The 27101-nt window shown below is 37.9% G+C and overlaps 2 protein-coding genes across 3 annotated transcripts in view; one reads left to right on the forward strand and one right to left on the reverse strand.

The window, feature by feature from the left end:
• Positions 1-5933: 5933 nt before the first annotated feature.
• The window catches only part of LOC145467661 (receptor-type tyrosine-protein phosphatase S-like), a 76836-nt gene continuing 55668 nt past the window's right edge, over positions 5934-27101 (forward strand). Inside the window, exons 1-4 of one of the 2 annotated variants that reach the window (XM_081451256.1) lie at positions 5934-6251; positions 6389-6760; positions 23970-24227; positions 25945-26217. In XM_081451256.1, the coding sequence (XP_081307382.1) occupies positions 6212-6251; positions 6389-6760; positions 23970-24227; positions 25945-26217 (943 nt within the window). In that variant the 5' untranslated portion in view covers positions 5934-6211. The remainder of the gene's footprint in view (positions 6252-6388; positions 6761-23969; positions 24228-25944; positions 26218-27101) is intronic. The other variant, XM_081451257.1, reaches the window with a different exon arrangement.
• Positions 17976-23953, reverse strand: LOC145467735 (uncharacterized). Its single transcript, XM_081451336.1, has one exon. The coding sequence runs from the start codon at positions 18507-18509 to the stop codon at positions 17976-17978; it is 534 nt and encodes a 177-aa protein (XP_081307462.1). The 5' UTR covers positions 18510-23953.

Consider the following 27101-nt stretch of genomic DNA (forward strand, 5'->3'; position numbering starts at 1 on the left):
TTCTCACAAACAATTATTAGACTTATTCCTCATTCACCAGAAACACAAATATATAGGAAATAATACATGGGCACAAGTAGATATGGAATTTCTCTCTGAGTGTTCCACTTGATATCGCACAAGTGAGCGTAGCAAACGAGTGACATATAGATTTCAACAAGAGAAATAACATTTCCTATCTCCAAGCAACCATGTATTATTTTCTTCATTTTATAAACCTACCAATTACGAGGATTTTTCACGGTTTTCCGAAAGTTTCCGACCATTTTCCGAAGATTTCCGAAGATTTATAAATATCGCCCAAATGTCATACGGTATTTCCGAACTTTCCCGAACATTAGCGACGATTGCCGAGGAAGATCCGGGTATGTTTCCACTTAAGATCAATAACCTTTGGCTCATTACTATTGAAACATGACAAACTTGACAACATATCATTGGTGATATCAAATACGCGTAAAAAAATTATTGTAATTTTCGACGCGTTGCGATACTGTTTTCCTCGGTGGTCAAACTCCTAATAAACAACCGCAGCTTATTGACTTTAACATTGAAACAAGGCAAACTTGACAACATATGATTGATGATATCAAATAAGCGTAAAAAAATACACTACTTTTGGAAACATCACGATACTGTTTCCATACGTCGTCAAACACCTAATAAACAACCGTCGCTTATATAATAAATCTCAAATAGCACACTTATGCCAACTAGCAAACTTCCCAAAACCTTCAACTTCACTTCATTCTCCAATATAAAAAAAAACTTCCTCCCCAGTACCTTCCCTTAACTGCATCAAGGCCCGCACTTTCTAACCTGTGGTTACCACTAGTCTAAAAATAACTTGAGAGGGACTACCGTGGGAAAAACTGCTATATATACCTATATGATACGGACCAATAGCTATCTTACCCTTTATGTACTCTCTTGTTTAACCTGACACGTTTCTGCTCAAAGAGTTCATGACACTTTCTCAACTTTTCCCTTTTCAAAGTACTTTCATCATATGGCAACCTGAACGGAGCTGAGGGTTCCGAAATCTGCGAATTTTCCAAAAACAACGAACAAAGGAAAGCAGTTTGTTTAACGTTTTTGTCGCCGAAAAGGCGACAAAAACGTGAATTGATGCATCCAACTTAATCAGTAATTGAAAAGAGTTATCAAAATAAAAGAGCCGATATGATGGCAAGAAATGTTGCTGTCAAAAGTAATGAAATAAAAAAAAACTGCGGGAGTCACTGATAAGCATCGTCTACACCGGGCCACGGTTGAAAGAAAAGCTGGGGGCGTTAAATGGCACTATAGAGATGCAGAGGAAAACATTTCCCCAATATTGACCTCGTGCTAGCTCACTAAAATAGTGTATCATCGAATATCACTAAATTAAACCTCACGGTTAAGAAAGTTTTGCTCCCATTAGATGTCGCTAATGTCGAAAATTTGCGTTGGATATTTTGTGAAAACTGTGAAAGGCAAGGAAATTTTGGTTTTCATTTTCCAATTTCGTGAAAAACCGGTACGTTACTTTTAGATTGCGATGGCTCAGATGGTTGGTTTCAGTTGGCCGAAGACCTGAGCTAAACAAGTGTGTCTCTTATTTATACCTGATCGTACCTTTTTGGTACGCTTCAGCGGCTATCAGAAGAGTTTGGTCGAGCCATGGTTCGTATTTTGGCGAGACTAAACGAGCCTTATAGGCCGCCGAAGCGTACCAAAAAGGTACAATTAGGTATTTACCGTACCCAAATTTAGCCTGCGAACAGGCTCCCGGTGAGCCCCAACATGTCCCCGCCCCGATCGCTTCGCTCTCCGAATTCCTCTTTTTCGCGCTTGCCGAAATTTTTTTCCGTCCTCGCCGATAGCCTGTTCGCAGGCTAACCCAAATTCGGCCAAGTGAGCATGATATCGTAGCCATATCAGGTCAATGACTTGATATCGCGGGATATCAGGACAGTACATACTGCTTCTGATTGGCTAATTGCGAATTTGGGTACGGTAATTACAGTGAAATCCCGATTTCTCGAACCCTCAGTTTTTCGAACCGAGCAATAACTCGGACAAAAAGTCGTTTCCCCTCCTCAGTGAAACGCTGTAATTTTATCCCTGATTTCTTGAACTATCCGCTTTTTCGAACAATTTTCGTTTCCCTTGGAGGTTCGAAAAATCGATATTCCACTGCACATATCTCATAACGACGATCATTGAACATGTTCGTTACGATAAAGTTATCTGATTGTCAATGTAATAACTGAAACAAATTCTGTTCAATCTTTTCAAAATTTTTATCGCTTGGAAATAAGCCCAATATGTATGGGTTTTTGACCAAGTGTGAGGTCAAGATGGCTGGATATTGGCCAAGTTCTTTTTTCGCGTGTTTATGGACCGAGACGGAGTCGAGGTCCATAAACTCGCAGAAGAAAGAACACGCCAATACCCAGCCATCTTGACCGAACAAGCTTGGTCAATAAAGGATTTGTTATATGGCTTTCAGGGAAGTTTTTCTTGCGGGACACGGCGGGTAGTCCCGAGCGGGCGAGATAGCTCCATCTTGCCCGCTCGGGTAGCCAATCACAGCGCAGGATTTGATTCATCTTGCCCGCTCACGGAGCTAGCCGTATAATAAACCTATATCATACACAGACCAGTAACTCTCTCACCCTTCACAATTACGCTCTCATGCCGAAAAATAAAACACTGATGAAGTGTTGTACCAAAAACGTTTCTGCTTAAAAAGCTCATGACACTCTCTCAACTTTTCCCTTTTCAAAGTACTTTTATGGGAACCTAAACGACCATGAAAACAAGGCATTCTTATTTGTTATTGAGGGGTCCAGAATCTCTGAAATTGCCAAAAACAACGAACAAAGGAAAGCCGTTTGTTTAACGTTTTCGTCGCCGAAAAGACTGAAAAATTATGCAACTTTTTAGCTTTGTAGCCAGCTGTTTTGTCGGTGCGTCTGGCGAGCATTGATGCATCCAATTTAATTACTAATTAAAAAGAGCCATCATAATAAAAGAGCAGTTTTTATCAAGACAAATTATAGCCTCTAGCTACAATAACTTGTTCGGTCCATATCTCTCGCTCTGTTTTTGTAAGTACTGTCAATATGTTTTCGATTGTACGACCGGTGCCGAATAAACACCGGGTCTCTAAGGTAGAGTTGTAAACAAGACCCTAAACGTAAATTTGAAGTACAATTTACATTATGTACAATGGCAAGAAATATGGCGGTCAAAAGTAATGAAACAAAAAAACTGTAGGAGTCACTGATAAGCGTCGCCTTCACCGAGCCACGGTTGAAAGAAAAGCTGGGGGCGTTAAATCGAGAGATAAGATGCGGATAAAACACTTTCTCACATATGGACATCGCGCTATCTCACTAAAATAGCATATAATCAAACCTCACAATTAAAAAATTAACTTTTGTTGTCTTCAGATATCGAAAACTTATGTTGGCAATGAAAAAAATTCGGCATGCTGACTGGCTGAGAACAGGTCAAACACTGCAGAAAGTTGAAATTAAATTGCATGTATATTATTAACGAGTAATCAAGTGATTTTTCACAAGCAATTTGCAATAAATAAGCTCTCGTAAATTTTTCGAAGACTACAAATTGCACTCGCCCTACGGGTGCGACCAAATTTTTCAGTTTTTGAAAATATATTTGTCCTCATTTATGCCAAACTGCGCTCTGAATCATTTGATCCTGTACCATATTTTTTGAAAACTCAACAATGAAATCCAAGGAACTTTTGGTTTTCATTTTCCAATTTCGCGAAAAACCGGTACTTATCTTTTAGATTGCAGTGGTTGATATATATATTTGGCCGAAGAACCGCTGAGCTAAACAAGTGTGTCTGATAGAATGGGCAAATGAAAAGGTTTATTGATTCATGAATCATGATAGTTGTCTGAAAGCTCCCACTGACCTACATTTGTATGATATACTGTGATATCCTTGGTCGGCCTCCTTAGTCGAGTTAGTCGCCCCTTTCGAAAAAAGGGAAAAAATAAGAACTAGTTACTCCCTGACCCAACTATGTTCAGCGTATTTATATCGACTTGTGGTAAGGTTGTTAATCACATATATCATTACGACGATCTCCACACGGTAGTTATCACGGATAAAGTTATCTGTTTGTCAATGATAACTCTCTGACCCTTCATAATTACGCTCTCTTGCCGAAAAATAAAACACTGATGAAGGGTTGTACCAGAAACATTTCTGCCAAAAGAGTTCGTTACACTCAGTTCTCAACTTTTCAGTTAGCTTTGAAGTGTCCGTTTGGTGAGAATCGATGCATCCAATTTAATTAGTAATTGAAAAGAGATATCATAATAAAAGAGCTATCTCAAGGAATAAGAGACGCATTGTAATCAAGACAAATTATAGCCTCTAGCTACAATAACTTGTTCGGTCCATATCTCTTGCTCTGTTTTCGATTGAAGGCCCGGTGCCGAATAAAGACCGGGTCTGTAAGATAGAGTTGTAAACAAGACCCTAAGCGTAAATTTGAAACAATTCACATTAGGTGTAAAGGTAAGAAGTATTGCAGTCAAAAGTATTGAAACAAAAAAACTGCAGGCGTCAAAGATAAGCGCCGCCTACACCGGGCCACGATTGAAAGAAAAGCTGGGGGCGTTAAATGGCACTATAAAGATGCACAGAAAAAACTTTCCACAATATGGACATCGTGTTATCTCACTAAAAATAATATATTATCAAACATCACAATTAGAAAGCTTTGTTCCCATTTCGCTAACATTGAACATTGGATATTTTGTGAAAACTGAACAGTGACATCCAAGGGAATTTTGGTTTTCATTTTCCAATTTCGTGAAAACCCGGTACTTATCTTTTAGATTGCAATGGTTGGTATTTAGCTGAACTTGAACTAAACTGAGCTAAACAAGTGTGTCTGATAGAAAGGACAAATAAATAGGTTTATTGATTCATGATAGTTGTCTGAGAGCTCCCACTGACCTATGATATACTGTGATATCCTTGGTCGGCCTCCTTAGTCGAGTTGGTCGCCCCGCTCGAAAAAATGTCAAAAGCCCACGAAAAGTTTACTCGTTGAGCCCAGTTCGTCGGACAGTTCGTCGTATTATCGACTTGTGGTAGGGGTGATGATAACATATATCATTACGACGATCATTGAACACAGCCATCATGAAAAAGTTATCTGTTTGTCAATGTAATAATTGCGACAAATTCTGTTCAATCTTAGCCTAGGCTTTATCAATTGTATCATAATTATTTAACGCCTTGGAACTAAAACCTCAAATTATCCTCTCAACAGGCGATTGATCATGTTATAAGGCATTTTAGGTCCCACGGAGCTCTCGCATTCTATCGCACTGCATGTTTGAAATGAAAACATTTCAGATAATTATTTAAGGCCACTTTACAAAAAAATTTGAAAGACAAACCTGAATAAACCTAAGTTCAATCTCTATCACAACTATCAAAACATTTTTTCGCCGCCTTCCGTTCGAAAATATTAATGAGGCGATCAAAATACCCTCCGCCGCCTGGGTTGGTCATCATGCATATTTGTATTGGTCTTGGACTCGGCCCTTTATCAATTACACAATAGCCTTATATCAACATTTTGTACGTGAATTGTTATTTTGTAAAATACTGGATCGCGATGGGTTCATGGAGTTTATGGAGCTCGTTAGGAATGATTTTAAAGTGAGATATTGGCACAAGAGTTTATTTGTATTCCACTTAACTTCCCAAACGGACCGTTAACTGTGTGAAATAGCGTCTCCCGGGCCGAGATTGATTTGAAAAGTCTTTGGGAACTAAGAAATTATTTTATTTGAATGGGAGCATTCTATCTATTAACAATACACACAAAAGAATTGCTCCTTTGAGTTTTAATCACGATCTTTGATTGGTTAATCTTTGGCGGTCATGCTGATTTCAGCCACTCACAAAAGGCCTTTAATTTACTTTGGGCAACCCACGTGACGTGTGTCAACGAAGGAATGTAATTGATGCCTAGAGATTACGCGAAGCTGAAGCGCGAGGGATAAAAATTGGCTCAAATATACTACAGCAGTACACAACAGCTGTGGCGTGAAGTGAAGTAAGAACTGACACGACTCTCTTATCGCCTGTGTAATGATTACAAGGAAAACATGCTTGTTGTCAGTTCTGGGTAACTAGTAACGAGACAGACATAGTCAATATAAGAATGTTGCTCTGTAAACTTTGGTGGTTTCTAGCTGTTTCAGGTTAGTTCTAAAATCAGTTGAACAATTCAGCACCTTTGAACTTATTGAATTTTGGACAGCTTTCTGTGCACGTCCAAGTCTTTTTGTATTCTTTGAGTTTGAACTGAACTGTATGATTTATTCTCTTCGATCTGTAGGTGTCTCAGTTAGAGCACTGAAGCTAACCGCAGCCGAAGATAAAGTTAGCGTGAACGTAAGACAAAATGCCTCTCTTCATTGGACTTTTCACATCAACAAAGGTGAAACGTATCGAATTTTATGGGCGACAAGCACTGTGGACGCTTCTGGAACTCCTAGAATGAAAGATGTTTTGTTCAGCAAAACTGAAAAACAGGCGACCGCTACACCATCTTCAAAAATGCCCCCAAGATACGCTCGCAGAGTCAAAATATTACCGCCAGCTACGCTGTTCATCCAGCGGGTCGATCTGTCAGATGAAGGTTTCTACATATGCGAGATAACTACGGCGTTTCGGGCAATCAGAAAGGCTATCAACTTGACTGTGATAGGTTAGTGCCAATTTTCTTTTACTTTTCTTGCACCTTCGTTTCGCTTTTAATTTTAGGGTGGAAAGTAGTATGGGGACCTGCAAGGTGAATCAGCTGAATAACAGCGACATTTGCGTACATTAGAGCGCTTAATTATGCTCTTCGGAGCACTTTTGGAGCTTTTAGTAAACATTATAAATCGTGCATAAGGTAATGGACGCCTTTATCGTCCACTTTGCATTCGATGTTCAAACAAAGTAACCGAGAAGGCATCCAGATTTGAAGATTCGGCCGTGCGGTTATTTCGGTTTGGAACAAAGAAAGGTGACCAAGATCAGATAAAGATAATAATACGCAGATCTTGCATAAAATCTGTTACTCGAGAGAAAGCCAGGTTGTAAACAATAAGATAAAAAATTCATCTGTAACCACGGCTTGAATGCGGGAATTTCTTTCAGTAGATCGGTTTCTTAGCAAAAGGAAATTGCTACTCTAAGTAGGGCACAGTTGAATTTGGGTATTTAGACAAACACGCTTGTTGAGGGCATATCTTGTCATTTCTTTGTCAACAGCGCAATTTTTTCGTTGATTACCTCACGTTAAATTACCGGCTTATAGATTGTCTAAGAGTTTTAAACCGTTCCATTTATTGAAAGACGTGTATAAAAAAAGCCGTTCAGACAGATTTTGTCAAACTCGGGTAAACCAGAGATCCCACAAATTTTTTTTGAACTTTGAGTTTATACACTTAGAGAGATTGATAAGGACGGCAATAAAGCGTTGCTGTCGGCTTGCTATGTTTACACTTACACCAAATTGTTTAGATATTTTCGCTTGGCTGGGGTCAGAGCAATGGAAAAAGATGGTGTAAATTATTTGATTTCGATGCTTTGGTGTGATCTACGTTGTTCATCGGTACCTGTGAGATTTTATTTTACGCGATCGTGAAAAGTACAATGTTAAACATCTTCTCAGGTGAACTTGCGAATCAATTAACATGAGTATGGGAATCACGTTTTCGCGACAGCACGTGTATAAATTTTCTCAGTCCCCAAGCTCTTCTAATTTGTGCTTTAAATTATCGACAGCACATAACATTTTTGTGGGGAATTGATCATTCGTAACAAAATGATCAAACGTTCGAATGGAAATGTCAATAGACCATTAAATGAATGATTTTCATGTGGTATTAAAGGACCCTTTGGGTATTTATAGGTCTTTAATCGGGGACTCGCCATACGAAATGGATTTGTAATGGAGATTGCGAAGAGGTTTTGTTCTTTGATTTGGCCTGGGGCTTTAAAATCTGGTAATACATTTGCTTGGCTGGGAATTAATTTCTTTCGTGACTTCTTCTAAACACAGATCGCAAAGGACGCAAGAAACCACCCTGTAGGTTTTGCCGCATACGGAGCGAAACAAAGCCCTTGCTACACAATCTGTTTATTGGACATTTTAAAAATGTCTTTCCGGCTATTCTTGTAGTTTATTCCCACCGAAACTGTTAACAGAGTGAACAAGGGCTTTGTTTTGACTTCTGGCGGATATCGAACTTATGTAAATGAGTTGGTCATTCTTTTTTTTCTCGAGAATTCACTGTGTTTAATTTTTTATAAACCAGCTGCTACAAGTTATCAACACTCTTTAATTACATCCCAACCTCTGAGTGGTTCTTTTGGAAGAAAACTTGACAATGATTTGTCATTAATGAATAATTTTTGAGAAGGTTCCGGTGTGCCAAATATAATTGTATACTGAAGGAAGTTTTTGGTCAAAACTAGGATCCGGTTGTTACAACAAGCTTGACATTGTTTCTTTTTGTTTGTAATAATGCAGAGTTCAATTTCATCCCAAAATACCTCTTATTTTTCTTTTTATGAAATATGCTAAATTTTGATTTGAACTGGGGCTGATGCTTTTATTTTGAAATTATTTTGTGATGTTGAGTATTTTAAATTGGAACTGATTAAATTTTAGGTGACAAATCACAGATGCAAATTGAAAGACATATGAATCATTTATTTACAAGTACTGCAAGTAAATAGGAAGAAAATAATCTTTTTTAAATAGAAATTGGAAACGTTTCCTGATCCTTGACTGCATTACCTTATAAATAAATATTATGAATAGCAATTTTTTCCTAGGATAATTTCAAATCATGTATTTTCTCATGCATGGTTGTGAAAAAAAAAAAAAAAAACCAGACCTGGTATTTAATTAATGTTTTTTTAGTTTTAAAAAGATATTTTCATGGGAACTTCTATGATCGTCTGTAATCAATTGAAATATAAGCGTCACTGCTACTTACATGTACCAGTACTTAAGTTAGGCTAGTGTCAGAACTAGAAAGACTTAATTTACCTTTTCCCCCCAATTTTTCCGGAATTATAAAAAAAGTATAGACTAGAAAATCTAGATTTTGGGTTTCAGTAGTTGTGCAAAACCACCTCTATGGATGAAGTGAATAAATTACTCTTAACCCAAAGCATTACCCTTAAGAAAGCACGTCCAAAACACATTACATCTTACAGAACCAAAAATGACATGACAATGCTCTTGTATGCTAACTCTTACATTTACCATAAAATGAGCAGGGTTCACAAAAAAGACAAACGATTTGTAAGAGGGTCCCCTATACTTTTTCGGTGACGCGTGAATAAGCATTTTTTGCTTTGCATGAAGCGTGAATGAGGATTTATTTTTTCCGTGATTCGCGAGTCTATATTATTCCGTCCTCGGGAAACTGGTTTTCGATGTTTTCATGATCCGTGGATTATGCATTTACTTATGCGTGATTTGTGAACCAAAGACTTTTGCAGGGATGATTTTTCACTTCTTTTGGAGATTTTAGTGTCATTAAAGCTCGTAAACTACACCAAACTGGATGTAAAACCTGCCCATTTGATGCGCTTGCGGTTGGAGGACTGAGAACTAACCACAGTGACAGTGAACCAGGAGGGCCTAGAATCTAGTCTGTCACGATGTGTCAGACATGGCATTTTGATGCATCAAAATGGAGGGTTCTGTATGTTTCGTGAACGTGGACAGAATTTGTATTTTTATGTGACACATGATTTAGCCTTTGCATTTTTACGTGAAACGTGATTGCTTGGTTTTTTCTGTTAACATGAAGCTGTTTTTCGAATTTTACGTGATGCATGAAAAGGCCAATTACATATGCGTGAAATTGTTCTCAGAAGAGGTATAGGGTACCCTCTTGTAAGACTTAGGCTTTGCTATGTCAATAAGTAAACAGTGACTGCAATTAGCAAATGTAAATTTAAAAGGTGAGGCCCTCTAGTTCCATCAAGCAGACTTTGCACTGAAAATTTATTAGAGTAAAAGAAACAATATGGGATAAATGATGACACTTTGAAATTATGCCAGGGAAGAAAAGATGTGTAAGAAAAAACCATGGTAAACCTGCAGACTACATTAAGGCTTATATAGCCTATTTGACATGAATATCACTCAAGTTAGCCTGATTAGCACTCAGGTTGGCTGTTTATGGTAAGCTTTCAGTTATGAAAATGGGAATGTGATATTTGTTAAAAAGTCTGCAGTCTGCAAATGTCATTCACTTATTGAAGGTAAATCCTCATAGTTTGAAATATTAAGTGTCGGCTTTGGCATTAATGAGAAATATCCTGCATCATGTACCAAGCTAGGATGCTAATATGAAACTGCATATGTGGCGTGATTTAGGGACAGAGCTTTTGCTGTAGGGCTGCTCGTAAGGCCCTACAAGCTCTACAAGATGGCTGGCAGTACTTCAAGATACAGTTGCTAAAAGCATCATATACGACCTTCATGCACAGTTAGGTTGATAAGTCTGACACCTGTGCTGATGGCGGACAGTAGTTGAAAATACATAAAAAAGCCCTACAAGCTCCATCCAACAAGCCCTTAACAAGCCCTGCATGTCCTACATGTCCTACATGTCCTACATGTCCTACAAGCCCTACAAGCCCTACATGTCCTACATGTCCTACAAACCCTACATGTCCTACATGTCCAACAAGCCCTACATGTCCAACAAGCCCTACATGTCCTACAAGCCCTACATGTCCAACAAACCCTGGAAGCCCAACAATTCGTACAAGCGAATGCAGCGCTCATGCAGCGCTCCAAGCTGCGACCAAAATATGGTCGCCATGGCAAGTGAAAATAAAATTCGGTGACTACATTTTAGAACTTTATTACATAATGTTATAATTTTATTTATTAACTTCATGAAAGGCTTTATCAAAGGAGAACTGAGAACTGAGAACGAATTCTTCTCAATTTACTTTTGAGGAAAACGCGAGTAATTTCAAAACATGCCTGCAGAATAGAGATTACCCAGCTAGAATTGTAGAGAAACACCTTTCAGAGATTAAATCCTCTGACAGAAAAATGTCGCTAGCACAGAAAAACAAAACCGTGCAAAAGAAAACACTGCTCTTTGTAACGCAATACCACCTGACGTTGCCTAACCTAAAGGACACACTCATGGGGAAATGACACCTTATAGATAAGCAACCACAACTGAGAGAAATCTTTAAGGAGCCCCCCATCATCTCAGTGTTTCAGCCAGAAAATTTTACTCGAGGGCCAAAGTGACTGGCGACTAAACCAGAATTTTTGGTCGCCAAGGACGAAATGCTTGTTGTATCAATCACAATTTTGAGCCCTGGGATGGTTTTTAAAATATTATGCCTGTGTTAAGCCTGCAGTCTTGTAGAAGGAAAGGGCCCTTTTTTCGTTTTTCTGGGGGCCATCTCTGATTGTAATGTGGGATTCCCGCAGTGGCGCGCTCTGGCGGAAACACTGCATCTCATATCGTAAGTGAAAATCTGTAAAAGACATCCTAGTTAAAACTAAGCTATGAAGGCTCTAGAACGTATTCATCTGTGATCGGCAGGAATTGTGCAGGCTTGTCAACACTTTTGTCATCGTATTTATCACTCCGTTGGTTCTCTCTGAAAATGTGCTATTTTGAACATAAACCAACACCAGTCACTTGATCCGTTTGGTTCAAAAACCAAACTACTGAACAGAACTAAAAGTGAGTGTAAATTTACAATGGTACAACTGAGTTTGCCTCATTTGTCAGGTGAAGGTTTCTCAGCTACAAAAACAAATATGGATCCACACCACCAATTACAGCCCACTAGCATGACCTTTGAACTGCATATGAAACAAACACTGGTCAGCATCACTTATGACTGGCTCATTTGTTTTGCTTTCAGACACGATGTCTAGCTGTGTCTGATCCTGTCTGCTGCTTGAACATTGCTTTTCAGTATAATATATCATCATTTATAGTTATTCTTTGCCTATACAATTTTAAGCTCTGAAATAAAAAAAAGAACAATTTCAATATTTGAAAACAGTAAAATTTAAGATTTTGTTGTGGAAGAAAAAAGCCAGTTTGCTGTTTCGTGTCAAGTCATGACACAAGTCAAGTCTTATTTGCAAACCTTTCAGGCTGTTGCGGTTTGCCGGTTACCTTTTGGGGTTTCATCTCACATCCGACTGTTTAGGAAACAATAGACATTCCTGACATTTTCTTTGGTGTTCACGGTTTAACAGGAAGGACTGTAATCTTGACTAAGCCAGGTTGTTGTATCTTTGACAGTCTGTAGTTTAAACTCGAAAATATAAAAGTGTTTGCATACATTATATCACAGCCTAATGTCCCAGCTGGGTGGAGGAGGATCAGGAAGTCAGTAAACTAAATACAATATATCATATATATGGAACAGAGCATGAGTTGAACGTCAATTCTAAGGTGAATAAATTAATGAATGAACTGTGACCCAGGGTTCTTTGAAAAGGAGGTCTGTTTGATCATGAGCTAACAACTTGACACCTGTGAATATTTACATGGACTAACATGTAACTGAGACAAGAAATATAAGTGATAGAAACCGACGTTTCGGTGCATCTTGCGCCATTATCAAGGTTACATAATTAAAGATAAAAAGCGGTTTGTGAAGAGGCTAAGTTAAAGCGAATTTGCATGAAAGAGTGCCAAGCTAATTACATGAATACTTTAGCACAAAGAGAGTCAGACTGCACATTCAGTGCTGGTTTAAGATCTTGAATACACAGCATTTTATTAACAAGGCAGTCAAATTTGTTCATGCATTTCTTGATTACATTGAAGCGTGCTAAGAAATTGGTCGGAACAGCAGTGTTATGTTCTTTGGAATAATGCTTGAAAATAGATGACGCCTTTTGATGGTGTCCCTCAACGCGCATGTGAAGGTGGCCCTTTGTGTACCTGACATAACCTGCATCACACAGGTCACACTTGAATAAATAAACAATGCATTGCTGGGTTATGACGTTAGGCTCACGCAGGTTCACGCAGGCTTAGATCTTGTTTAAGCTTACGGCTAGTAAACACGGGTTGGATGGTCTTTTGCACCTTGCTGCTAAGATCTCTAAGTTGTTGTTTGACAGACATTCTAGCATCCTGATCTTTGTAGGAGATAACTGTCCCGATGGCGTCATCGGTATGCTGTTTGGGCTGGTCCACTGCGACTCTTGAGGTGATAAACCTGTTGATGACGGAATCAATAAGGTGATTTGGATACCTCAGCTTACGGAAGACTCCTCTCAAGCATTCACACTCTTCTGAGAAATGCGCCCAAGATGACGATAGCCGGTGCGTGCGATCAAGCATGGTGACGAGCAAACCATGCTTGTAGCGGCTGTCCACATGGCTATGATAGTGCAGGAGTAACACTGTGTTTGTTGGTTTGATGTAAGCCTTTGTTTCAACACATGGCAGGCGATTTAGTAGCTGCACACCAAGGAAAGGGAGCATCCCATTTTCCTCTACCTCCATAATGAAGCTCACGGTGCTATGGGCGTGGTTCAAGGTATCCAAAAATAGTGTAGCTGGTGTCAGATCTGGCGTCCTGACTAGAGTGTCATCTACATAGCAGCAGTAAAATTCTGGGAGTTTTCCTTGACTTTCTAGGGACTCTTGTCTAAAGTCTTTGGCCAGCTTTGGGTGATTTTCGTCAATTTTTGAAAATCTTCAGAAATCTTTGGAAGCGTTTGGTTGCTTGTCAGAGGTGTTCACAAAATTAATGTTTGGATGATATTTGTTGATCTTTGGAAGGATTCAGGTAATCTTCGGAAGTTTTTGGAAAATGGCTAGTCTTCAGATATGTTTGGGTGAACTTCTGCCGCCTTCAGATACCTCAGATGACCACAGGTAGTCTTCGAGTATCTTTGTACTAACTTCAGACATCTTTGTTGTAATTTGCACTGGTGTTTCACTGGTTATTCTGTTTTGAAGGAACTATAATTTTTCCTGCATCAACAGTGGCAATTTTGTGGCCCCTCTTAGATGTTTAGGCAAATGGAAGCCATCCATGCATGGTTAGCTTTGGTCATATATTAGAGCCATGTGCTAATTTTAAAGGTATGAAATTTATGGGCTGGGATCCATATTGGTTTTTTTCTCCAAGTTGTCAGCCAGGCAAGCATGCCACATGACATACTTGCCTTGATAAAATGTTACTTGCCTGTTCACATGGTATACCTCCAGTATCTCAAGGTGGTATCTGGTAATTACTCTCTGATTGGTCAATTTTGACAGGTTTTGTCAACACTTGAACGTTACTGACACAGATGAGACATGCGATATGGTGGCAGTAAGTGTAAAATGGGGTTGACGGGCCTACATGACTCCTATGGTTTGTGATGTTTGTACATTTGCCATTCTCTTTTTACTCTCTTAACTTTTCTTTCCTTCACACGTGTTTATGAAGGGCACTTTATGTGGTGTTATTAGGACCTAGCTCTTTGATTAGAGCTATTTGCAAGTGCAGTATGCTGTTTCTTATCACAGATATCACATTTGACATATTTATCTTCATCTGATTTTTCTTCAGAGACTGCTGTAGCTTTACTTCAAGAAAGAACACCATGATTTTCCACTCAATTCTTGTTGATCTCCCGAGTAGGTGTTAGCATGCATTACGGAAGGAGTATCTATAGTCGGTGACCCAGCATTAGTTTGTCGTTTTGGCGCTTTCAGTAATTTTCTTTCTAAAGTCCCCGAGAATTATTTCTTAACACATCTAGATCTGCTGACAACTGAAAACCACAAGCCGGTGGTCATGTTACGGGTCCCTGCAGGTGGTCTATAAGTGGGCAGAAGGACCTGTTGTTAAGTTTACCCACAGACATTCTTTTGCTTTCTCTCGCCGCACTAATCTCCCCTATTTGTTTGCTTGCCACTTTTCGCATTGCGCTGCAACTAACTGAATGTCTGGAAGAGGCTATAAGGTTTCAGTTTATATGAAGGAACAAATTAACTTAAAGTCTTCTATTAAGTAAATGTTATAGTTCTCAAATGTAAGTGTTGTCCAGCAGCCAGTCTCCTGTTTGATTACCTTCTCCTTTATATGAACATAAATTTTGAACAATATAATTTGGTAAGGACAGTGCAGTGTGAGGCCAATTTGATAGATCTGATGATTGCACACTTGGTCATTTTGCAGTCATTTTGTAAAGAGGCACATCCCCTTTCAAGCATAAACTTATTTGCACTTTCCCCAATATAGCTAAATCTTTAAATTTTCCTCCACTTTAGTAATGTATAATTAGATGTCAGGCATATGGTTACCAAACTTTGATCTCGACATATACAGTTTGATTTTGATCTTTTAAGCTCATAAATGTAAAGTGTAGTTTTTTCTAATCTTCACCATGTGCAAGAAATAATTAAATTTAATCCAGTTCAAAAAAACCAAAAAAAGTTAGATTCTGGCAATTCTCTTTTTTGGCCTCTTGGCTTTCGGAAAATAAACTTGTAATTATAGTGAAATTCTGAACAGACTGTGAAATGTTGGGGCCTGCTGCCTGGGTCATCTTTAGAAGTCTACTTTTAGAATGAAATCTTTAATTTGTACATAGATTTTTGTAGAACTCTGCATTATGTGTTGGTCTATAAAAGGCAGGTGCAACATATTCCTGGCTTATTATACAGAGACTTCTGTCATTTTCAGGGCAGCTCAGCAGTTGTTTTTTGTTTTCTTGTGATGAATCATTAATGGTAGAAAATCCTGCTGTGCATGCAAATTGTTCCCTGCCAGCGATGAAGGTAATCAAATGTTATCATGTTTAAAGAGAAACAACCTTTGGTCTACACAGGTAGTTAAGACAGGAAAAATATGGATACTATTTGCAGAATTAGCATATGACATTTTTCAAGCTTATTCAATTCATATTATAGCATTGCTCAATCTTTGTGTGGTACATTTTTCATTGGGATTGTGTTTTGGCAATTATACAATGCTATGTTTTGTAATTGAAAGGCACCCAACTAATAAAATAAGGAAAATGAATCTCCACTCAATTTCAATATATAAATTAACTTCTGATGTAATTTATCATATTATAGAAAAAATGTTTGATTGGGTAGTTAGCTAGGAATTGAGAACAACTATGTGACTGCATGATTATTTAACATACAACAGTTTTACTATATATAGAGATTATTTGTTTGTATGATGAATGGCTTTGTTCTGTGGATGCAGTTATAACAAATAGTCAATTGCAATGAAATCATACTTATATGAATTTTTTTTTACAGGAAAACTTTCTCAGAGCATTGAAACATGTACTCTGTAGTCCATATTTTCAATTACAGTGTTTGTAATCAATTTTCCATTTGTTGATTAGTAACTTGTAGAAAACCACCTCCATAAGAACAGTGTTTTGATTAATAATCTTAGTATGTTCACCTGCAGGTGGTCAGCTATGATTCATTGCTTTTTAACTCATTAATGGGAAGTTATTAACAGAATTAAGTCATTTTTTGCGAAAAATTCCCTCATTTGGTTGTACATATGCACTTTAGTAACTTCCACTGATAGCCGGTACGGTGATGAAGGACTGTATGTATTGTTTGTGGGACCCTTCAGGGGGTAATGTTGGTAATGAGAATATTATAAGCAATGAACTGATTTTTCACATTTGGATGGCATGCCACAAAAGGTGGGTGTATTATACAATTGGAATTGATTACTTTGACAGCTTTTTGCCAAAGCATTGGATGCCTAAAATCATTTGTATGGGCTCACACATGTGCTTAAAAATTAACTGGTTTGCAATTGAATGTTATTATTTTTGAGAGAATGATTTAATCTTAAAGAATTTATCTGAAGTACTTTGAGGTGTTAAATCCAAGACCTTGCCAGTGCAGCAACTTCCCCAGCACTTCTAAAGTAGTTCAAAAAACTTATCTGTCAACTCAGGAAGGCTAGGGGATGCATAAAACAGTGAATGAAGGACAACTGCAGGGCATGGTGTGTTTAGTTGCGTCTGTGGTTGGGTTATAAAAATGTTTGTTAACCCTGCTGACCAGAGCACAATTCACCTTTTCGGCGTTAGATTTCACGTGTAGTGTCACGTGACTTATGATGTAAACAAACTGGGAACGTTCGGACATTCTAGTCAACCACACGAGTTCAATAAGTAGTGTTCTAACAGAATGGTCACAACTAGAAGATGTGCTTTTGTTACATGTAAAAACGATTCATGATACCCTGAATCGTGGAAAAGAAACCCAAACGACAATCCATTGAAGTTCTTCCATTTTCCTGGCGCAGTTAGACAAAACGAGAGAAGGCAAAAAGGGGCTAAAAGCATGTCACCGCGGTGACTCATTCGTGTGCACAAAAGACAGTTTGTAGCCTACATTTTGTCGGTGGAAATGGTCTAACAAAAGAGGATCCTGATCCTATATCTGCTGTTGCCAGGAAAGAAAGGATGCGTTTATCAATATGTGCTTTTATAATTTTTTTTGCCGTTTGAATTAATATTTTATACTGTGCATAGGTGTTGTGAGTGAATCGTAAACGAAAGGCATCTTGTAAACGGGAGGCAGACAAAGCGAGAAGCAAGAAATTTGTTTTGAACGATCAGTGGCTAAAACCCTGCTGACGCTTAATCGCCATACTGGCAAATCTAAAGAGGAACGTGCCACTGCCATGACTCTTTTAGATCTGAGCTCAGAGCCAGTGGCGAGTTCAGGAGAGCCTGATGAGGAAAGCATGCAGAAATCAGAAATTCGAACCGGAAGAGCGAACCCACGAGTTTCCTGAACCGATCGAGTCTCAAATCAACAGAAAGACTGATGAAAAAGTACATGGCGGCCGCAATGTGCCTGCATCTCCCATCTCTATCACCTTTACACTTGCATTGTGCCTGAAGAACACTGCCTCGGTTACGGGTTTGTACCTCTACCTTCAAGAATAAACCTGAGATCGTAGTGCTCCTTTCCTTCATCCGTTTTGATTTTCATGAAAGGTCTCACTTTGGCTACATATACATGGACACCCTCTTGATTCAACTGAGCAGTTAGTAAAGATTCCACGTAACCATCAGCGAATAAGCGATAATCTTCAAATGACTTGTAAGCGGCGAGTCCCTGCTTGTCGTAATCGGTTGAGTGGTAAATCAAATAATTAAAAATGACGTACAACCCAAACGGCAGCGACGAGTTGAACTTGTTCACGGTCTTCAGGGAAAATGGCTTGGGAATAAGCATGTCATAAATTATTAATTTGTCAGCATCAGTGGTTTGATCTTTTTTGAAGTTTGGATCCACTGGCAAAACCATTCTTTCCACTGCGAAAGCGATTTCCACGAGCGAAGTTGTTAAATACCGCTTGCTGAAACGCCACGCTCCTGCAAATATTTTTTTAAGTTCTGCCACATTCATGGCGTTGAAGTTGCTTTTATTCATTTTTTCTGCCATTTTGAAGCTGAAACTATTCTACGTTCAAAGACTTAAGGCAGAGGGAAAATTATATTAGTAGTAACAGGAAGTTGATGAAGTTGAAAACTTCGTACACGTGTAGTGCGTGGTTGACTAGAATGTCCGAACTTTCCCGGTTTGTTTACATCATAAATCACATGACACTACACGTGAAATCTAACGCCGAAAAGGTGAATTTTCTTCCATATAGCCACCAAAAAAATATACAAAAAATATATAGCTATGGAAACCATACTAGAAAGTAGTCAATTTTATTTGTAGAGTATATAGTTGTATGACATATAAGATCAGATCTCAGATTACAGTTATAGTGGTGAAAATCTGCCTTTTCAGAAGGTGGTTAGATTTTTAATAAGTGCAGAAATGGTTAATTATTGCAGATTTTTTGTCAGCAGAAAAAGCATATTAATAAACAGTTGAGTTCTATAAACTAAAATGAAATAGAACAGTTTTGATTGTCTTATAATTAAAATAACTGAAAATTTTTGGCCCTATGTACTTAGGCTAATCCCATTACTTTTAATCAATCAATCAAATTAAAATTTGAAAAGTTTTAACTGCCTTATGACAATGCTTGGCAAACTGCTGCCCTATGTACTCAAAATTAGTGGCATTTAATCAGTTGAGAAATAATTAAAAATTATTTGAACTGCCTTGTTAAAATATCTGAGAATCTCCTGCTCTGTGCAGTTAAACTGCGCACAGCTATTGTTAGATCAGCCAGGAAACTTCTATCAGATCAGAGCTATTTATCATTGAACAAAATTTCTTTGTTCAAGAATTGACAGTAAATATATAGAACACTTAAAGTGCCTAATTGAAAAGCATGGGAATAACCTTCTTTGTGTACTTAAGGTGCTCATGGTCAGTCTTTAGATAAAATTTTGATGATGCATTTTTTTAAAAATTTTTTGTTAAAAAGTGTCTCTAAAGAAGTAGATTGGAAACATGTATAAAGCTTAATCTGAACTGTTCATTTTTAACTTGGAAAATATTTATTATTTTCCAAGTTGTTGTGGTGGAATGATTTCACTTCTTCACTCCTTCACTTACCGTTAGACATTTGGAAACCCAGGGGATAACTCCCATATGAAAAGACAAGAGATGCTCGGGGGAAATTTGAATTTAAATCCTAAGGGAGACTAATGTGGAAATTGCTTGAACTTCATTAGACCCCTAAAAGATACCACTTAAAATGGAATAGGTTTGATCAGTAGCCACTGTTCAAGGAAGGATCCCGTGCACACTTGTAGACCCGACTTGCGTACTCGAGAGATCAGCAGAAATCAAGCCTGAAAACAGAAATTAAATGAGAGAGTTTCTTTTGTTATTATTTCCTTGAGTGCACCCTAAAGGATACTTTGGTTACATTTCGTCATCAACACTCTAAGTGAGACAAGGATCTTTGATTTGTACCTGAGACGATGAGTGCCCGCAACCTTTTCATATAGGAGACCCCCCTAGGTTTCAAACATCTGCTGTCTGAGGCCGTTTTACAGTCGCTTGCAGTGTGTCAAGTTAGTTATTTTCGAGAGGTAGAAGGTATAACGGTTTTTTCATTGTAAGAAAAGTACTTAGGTTCTTCCTTAGCGATCCGATTCAGGGAAAGTCTTCGTGGTTTTTCCTTTGCAAACCTAGGTGATATTGTGAGTTCGAAAGCAATCGATATATTATAAAACGAATGATTAAAGGCTCCAGATGATTTTTTTAACACAAGAAACAGAAAGACAGATGCTACCTTTTGGTAAATGGTTTCTTGACAGAAAAAGATAAAACAATGACAGAAGAAGAAAAGGAAAAAAAATCAGTAGTCACCACTAGAATTCAAACTCCCAATGTCTTGCATGGCGAGCCAGCGCTTACCACACCGTGCTACTTGTACATCAGTTAAGTACCACAGGCTTGAAGTCGAATGGAAGTAGGTCCGATGTTCATAGTCACAAAATAGACAAATGTATAATATCCATTTTCTCTTGGTTTTACACTAATGCTATAGTCAAATGTCTGCTGGTCTCATTTTGGACTTACACGATACTGAACAACCAGCGAAGCTAAATCCTGCTCTCTCCAATGATTGAGTTTTTATCAACTATTCACGCACAACGTATCAAAAACATTCTGGTTGGGAGCTCGAGTTTTCAGGTAAGGGTACTCTGCATTATGTGTTTATCCTATTGGACCAGTAATCAGACAAAGCGTTCAAGCAATGTGCACAGTGTTTCTTTGTAAAAAGATTTTAGGCTTCTGAAGGTGCAGATAAAATTTTGTTCAGGAAAACATCCCTGAATTATCGCTGATTAGCACAAAAGGTCCTGTGTAAGATGGCCATGATAGCCGATTGATTTGTCCAGCTTAGCATTAAAAAATGCTCCATGTACAGGATCGTACAGGATCGTACAGGATCTGGCAGTTTATAAACCTTTTCAGGGTTACGAAATTTTCCCTCGGGAAACTATTAATTCTCTTTGTAGATCAAAATATTGTCCTGCGAGACACAAACCAGAGAAAATCTATGCTTTGGGAAACGTGAATATCCCTTTGAAGAACAACATAATATGTCTTAAAAGACACAAAAGTATTTGCTTTGGGAAAAGAAAATCCCTTAAGTTGACTAGATAGATCACTGGTAGTAGTGAAACACAGAGCAATAGTGCAACATCCATGGTTGTCATCATGTAGTACATGCAAAGCAAAATAGCCTGCTGGACACTGACACGTGCTTGAAAGCTTACAAAGCTGTGTCTGTTGCTACAGTAATTTTGGAATGTGACAATAATGTAGCAGTTATTGTGACAGTAAGAGATACAGAACCTTCCAGTTTGTCACTTAGAAGACTTGGACAGTTTCTACAGCAATTGTTTTGTGAAACACATAATTAAAACATATGTACAGTTTCATGTAATTCATCAGAGAAACATGTTTCATTGTCAAATCGCCGATAAGTCCTGCAACAAGTAAGTAATATTGCCTCTTCTTAAGAGGAATATGCAGCACTGATTCTAATTCAGTGTTAAATCGGATGGTGTAAAACACAGAAAGTTGACTGCAGACTGCAGACTGGGGTGAAATGCAGACTGAGGGTAAAATGCAGACTGCAGACTTTTTAACTGAATCATGTTACCGTTTTCATCATTGATAGCTAACCGTAAACAGGCTAACCAGCACGTCATCAATGTGCTAACATGAATAATTTGAAATAAGTGTTGATGTTAATGAATGGGTTTGCAAAACATGCCATAGACATGTAGTAAAGTATAAACTCCATGTGCTGTTGTTAATGGCATGGTAATTTTCCACGAAACAGCTCTCTTTGATTCAAATGAATATGAATGCAGATTGCTTGCACCATGAATTGCATTTCAAAAGCTATTATGCAATACAGTTTAAGATACAGGTAATATATTTTTAGTGTTCTTGCTGATGTTCTATTCTAATACTGCCAGTATGTTGCCATGGCTACCATGTAAGGCTAGTACAATCAAAGTCAATTTTTTTAAAAGATAGTTGCAATATAAGAGTTTTGTATTGCCATTAAATATCAACCCTTAGAAGGTAGTTTTAGCACAGGCTGCTGATTGGTTGATTATAGCAATTTCTGTAGATTAAAAGATGGGATTGGTTTTAATCCAGAATAACACATTATTTGATGCAACAAAGAATTTCAATAAATGTGTGGCTTCCAGGGTATATCAGTGAAGGCTAAGATCCTACAAAAAGGTGATTGTGAAAGAGTTAAATGTTATATTAGGGGGCAAAGGCTGATGAAGATTGATTTTGACACTGCAGATGGAATGCTAAACACATAGCAAACTTACAGATAGGAAGGTTTTACATCATTGAAGGCATTAGTATCATAGTTTTGATTATAAGACATATCTCACCACATACAACGTATACAATTGTACCAGCAAACACAGTACTGTAAAGCAAGTGGATGTGATCACAATTAATATTGAACCAGAACAAGGAGAATCATCTGGTAAAGTTGTTGTTGCCTCAGTCATGCCAAATAGTATGTACTAATAATAATTTATTATAAATCAACTTTATACAATAGTTGTCTGATGTGTAACACAAAGATCCAGATAGTTGATCATAATGTTGTAAACTGTCATAAATGCAAGCTAACCAGTTTTATTGTTAGTACGCTCCCAGACACATCAGGAACAGAATATATTAGTCCTTACCAATGACTTGAACCAGATACTGTACACTTACACTATCTTTGGTGCAACTATGAACACATTTTTATAGAAGGTAGCAAATAAAGTCACTGATTGTACCAAAAACCAACTACTAGAATATTTTTCAATCAAAACCTTTAGGTTTACAGTCAGTGACAAAGTCATCCTGTAAGCTGCATGACAGATATTTAGACTGTCATTTACAGGGACCACTGAGCATCATTTGACTTGGGGTAGTAGCAACGAAGCACATAGCAAGTGAGATAATGGTCTTAAATAATTTGACACTGTACCTAGAGCTTCAGAACTGCTGAATGTTTGACTTAGTCAATTTCAAGCTATAGATTATTTTTCAAATGGCATCTATATTAATCACAAAAATCTAGGATGGGGGGGCCTTTCTATAGCTATGGACCATTGTGCTGGGAGCTTTGCATTCCCTGGTATGCTTTATGGTAATTTGAGGTCAAAAATTGTTACAGTTGATAGCCAATAGGCTCTATTTAATAGATCACAAGAAGAGCTAAATGATCTTCATACACATGTATGTCATTAATGTGTGCATGTTCAGTTCAAAGAACATTGGATTCAATCTCAACATCATATGTACAACTGGATCATTCCACTGTTGTACACAGTCTTGCCTCTGAACTTCTCAAGAAACATCATGTTAGAAATTCAATTACCTGATAATAAATGCTTTTTTTTGTCAAAATAACCATGTTTAATAAATCGTTACATTCACTTCTTTAAGTAGTAATTATTTTCTTTGCTCTGATTGCATTAAGCATAAACTGTTAAGCAGTAGCCACATGCACACTTTGTGAGCCTATTGTTTTCAAATTATTAAGATTGCATGGGTTCACCAAATAATAGTTGTACAAAGTTTTGACTGCCAAAATGGGCATGTCACACTAGAATAACTGTTGCTGCAATATGTCCCTGCTTCATGTCCCTGCAACATCTCGTATGAAAATGATGTACTTGGCTTTTCACTTTTCAAAAGCAAGTTTTGGTTTTCTACTTGCTAAAATAAATATGTTTCCCAGGTGGTAATCTTGTGTTACAGGTACTGTAAGAACTGCTTCAAAAATACATGTTAGTCAGAGATTGGGGTAACCAAGACTGAGTGGATCTGTGTAATATAATGCTGCCTGCATTTCCATTTGCTCCAGCATTTAATAGTTAAAGTGGTGACTACAGTTCTGTACTGAAGATAAATTTCTATCACAACTTCTTTATTTGGTGCATGTAGATCCTCCACGAATTATAACACAGCTACCTATAGAGTTAACATGGAATGAAGGTGACTCCAAAGAACTTACTTGCAGCACTGATGGAAAACCCAAGCCAAGGGTGACATGGAAAAGAGATGACAATATTGTAATGCAGGCACGGCAGATTGCAAAGTTGGTTTTTCCATCTGTTACTTATAAGGAGGCTGGTCTGTACAAATGTCTAGCAGAGAATGCTGGTGGAAGGAAACAAAAACAAGTCCAAGTCAATGTGTTATGTAAGTTTGCTATAGAATAATATTTCACAATTTTTATGTCAAGGACTGACACATTTTAATTGGCTTATCACAGTTTGCGGTTCATTGACTTGTTTAAAAAAGTGACGTTATTGTGGATAACTCGTTTGAGTTTTAAGTTTTAAAAATAATTTTTTTTTGTAAAATTCAGATAAAGTACAGTGCAGCTCAGATATATGCGAACTAGGCATACGCGTATTATACGAGCGTATCTCCGGTTTTATTTGACACATCGTTCATTCAAACAGTAAAATGCTCTTTCTTTTAGCCAAATAATTGTTTATCAAAGTTTCTATGGCACGCTGCTCACGTTAAGTTAGTTTTTTCTTCAAAGTTCTGTGTTTAGGCATGCGTCGGCAAGTTGCTTGCAAGATGCTTATTGTTTGAAATGTTCCGAAGACCTTGTTGAAAAAATGATATCTCCGGTTATATTTGACACAAATCGTTCATTCAAACGGTAAAATGCTCTTTCTTTAGCCAAATAATTGTTTATCAAAGTTTCTATGGTGCGCTGCTCACGTTTAGTTATTTTTTTCTTCAAGGAAAGGTTCTGTCTTTCAGCATGCGTCAGCAAGTCGTTTGGAAAGTGTTTATTGTCTGAACCGTTCTGAAGATCTTCGTTGAAAAAATGATATGTCCGGTTTTGTTTGACGCAAATCGTTCATTCAAATGGTAAAATGCTCTTTCTTCAGCCAAATAATTGTTTATCACAGTTTCTATGGTGCGCTGCTCACATTTAGTTATTTTTTTCTTCAAGGAAAAGTTCTGTGTTTAGGCATGCATCCGCAAGTTGCTTGCAAGATGCTTATTGTTTGAAGCGTTCTGAAGACCTTGTCGAGAATATGATATCTCCGGTTATGTCTGACACAAACAGTTCATTCAAATGGTAAAATACTCTTTCCCCGATGAAAGAATTGTTTACTGAAGTTTCCATGGTGCGCCGCTCACATTTTGTTATTTTTGATTTTCTCCAAGGAAAAGTTGTGTGTTTCGGCACACGTTTCCAAGTTGCGCGCTGGCTTGGAATGTGTTTACTTTGTGTCAAAAAAAAGTTATCTTTCAGTTGTGTTTGCCTCATGAAGATGGGATTATTGAAGCGTGTATCCCCAGTTCTACATGTATATGACAAAAAAAAAAAAAAAAACGGTAAATTTTTGATTCAACAGCAAAATACTCTCTTTTAATTATATTCAGTGAGTTAATTTTCTGTCAAGTGCCCAATTGCAAAATGTTAGTTTCAGCTAACATTTTGCTAAGAAGTCTAGTCTAAAGGTATATGTGCGTATACTGTATATGCGTATTCAAAATAAAGAAAACTCTTTCTGGCTCTGTGACAAGCTGTCAAGCCATTGAAAACAACAATGACCTGTTAAGAAAAGAAAAAACAATAGGTTAGCTCATACACACTAATCAGGCATACACGTATATACTGTATACGTGTATGTGCGTATATGCATACGTGTATACGCGTATTGGGCTGACGTGAATTACGTGTATATTTTCGTTCAAATATATCTGAGCTGCACTGTAGAATTCTTGAATTTGGTGTAAAAGAATAATTTTGGACAAAATAGGCCCTTGAAGGTCTACAGTAACCTTAACTTTGAAGTTTGGAAGCTTTTATTTATATCAGCTATCAAGATTTCACTGATCAAGGAGAATCTAGACATAACTGTGCAATTATGTTGTTTGATTGCAGATTCACCCAAGGACACCAATATTACAACAGATGCTCCCCAAGACACAGTTAGTGATGGTAGTCTTATAACTATTACCTGTAAGGCCCATGGAAATCCTCCTCCCAGGTACAAATTTTTTATTGAGAACAGACCCATATATGATAGAAAGGCTGAAAGATCAGGTATTCTCAAGCTGAATGCTATGAGCTTTTCCCAGAGTGGAATATACAGCTGCAGACCTGAAAATGACAAAGGAAAAGGACCAAGGAAAGATCTGACAGTCTATGTTCGGCGTAAGTAGGAAAATGTTTTTTGAACTTAAACTGTAGAAGCACTGGGTTGTTTTTCAGCTAGATCTTCTAGATTGGCATTCAAGGTTCCTGTAGATGATGACCCTCTGGTTAAGATTAAATTTTTTCGGCATCATTGTGATACCATTCTCAAGGCAAAGTGATTAAATTAATGCAACGATTTCGATTCTGATAGCCTGCGTAGCAAGCGTTTCCGTAGGGTTTGGAAGCAAAGCAAGACCCAGGAACGGGATTTTCGGTGTTTTGTCTGTGCGGAAAATGGGGCAAGAACCAAAAAAAAGAAAGATGGGGGTGGGAGAAGGGAAGGAAGGAAATGCTTGCAGACAAACTCCTGGATTTTGAAAACTTCCGTTCGCCAGCAAATGGAGCTCGTGATTGGCTGAGCTAGTCCAATATTATTGACATGTGTCGATCAAAGGTATTTTAATACCTTTGAGTGCCGGACAAAAGGGGAAGACGCGTTCGAAGCTTGGTTACAAAATGCTTTAAGTTTTCGTGCTGAACGAGGATTTAGTCGTCGGCGTTGACAGTACGGTAGAAATCCTGTTGTGCAATGCCGACGCTTTGGTTTTTCGAAGCCTGCACATTATTGCAGAAGCAAGCACGACACAATTTGCAGCTGTTCCTTTAATTTTGACATCACTTTCTTGAATGCCACATGCGCCAAGGACAAGCTTAAGGTAATAAACCATGGGACAGAAAATTCGCACTATTGCGTGGGAAAACCTAGTGATTTCGTCTGGCTTGTTACATGGCAACATGTTGTCGCAGGTACTCTGTTATTTCATTAGAAGCAGTTTTGTCGACAGCATTTAGAACCTCTGGGTACAATTCTGAATGATTTGTTATAGTGTTAGCTGCGGCAT

The sequence above is a fragment of the Orbicella franksi genome, chromosome 14, assembly GCF_964199315.1.
Source record: "Orbicella franksi chromosome 14, jaOrbFran1.1, whole genome shotgun sequence".
NCBI lineage: Eukaryota > Metazoa > Cnidaria > Anthozoa > Scleractinia > Merulinidae > Orbicella > Orbicella franksi.

What these genes read in the sequence shown, in the direction of transcription:
- LOC145467735 (XM_081451336.1), bottom strand. Translation starts at nt 18,509, where the DNA reads ATGGCAGAAAAAATGAATAAAAGCAACTTCAACGCCATGAATGTGGCA.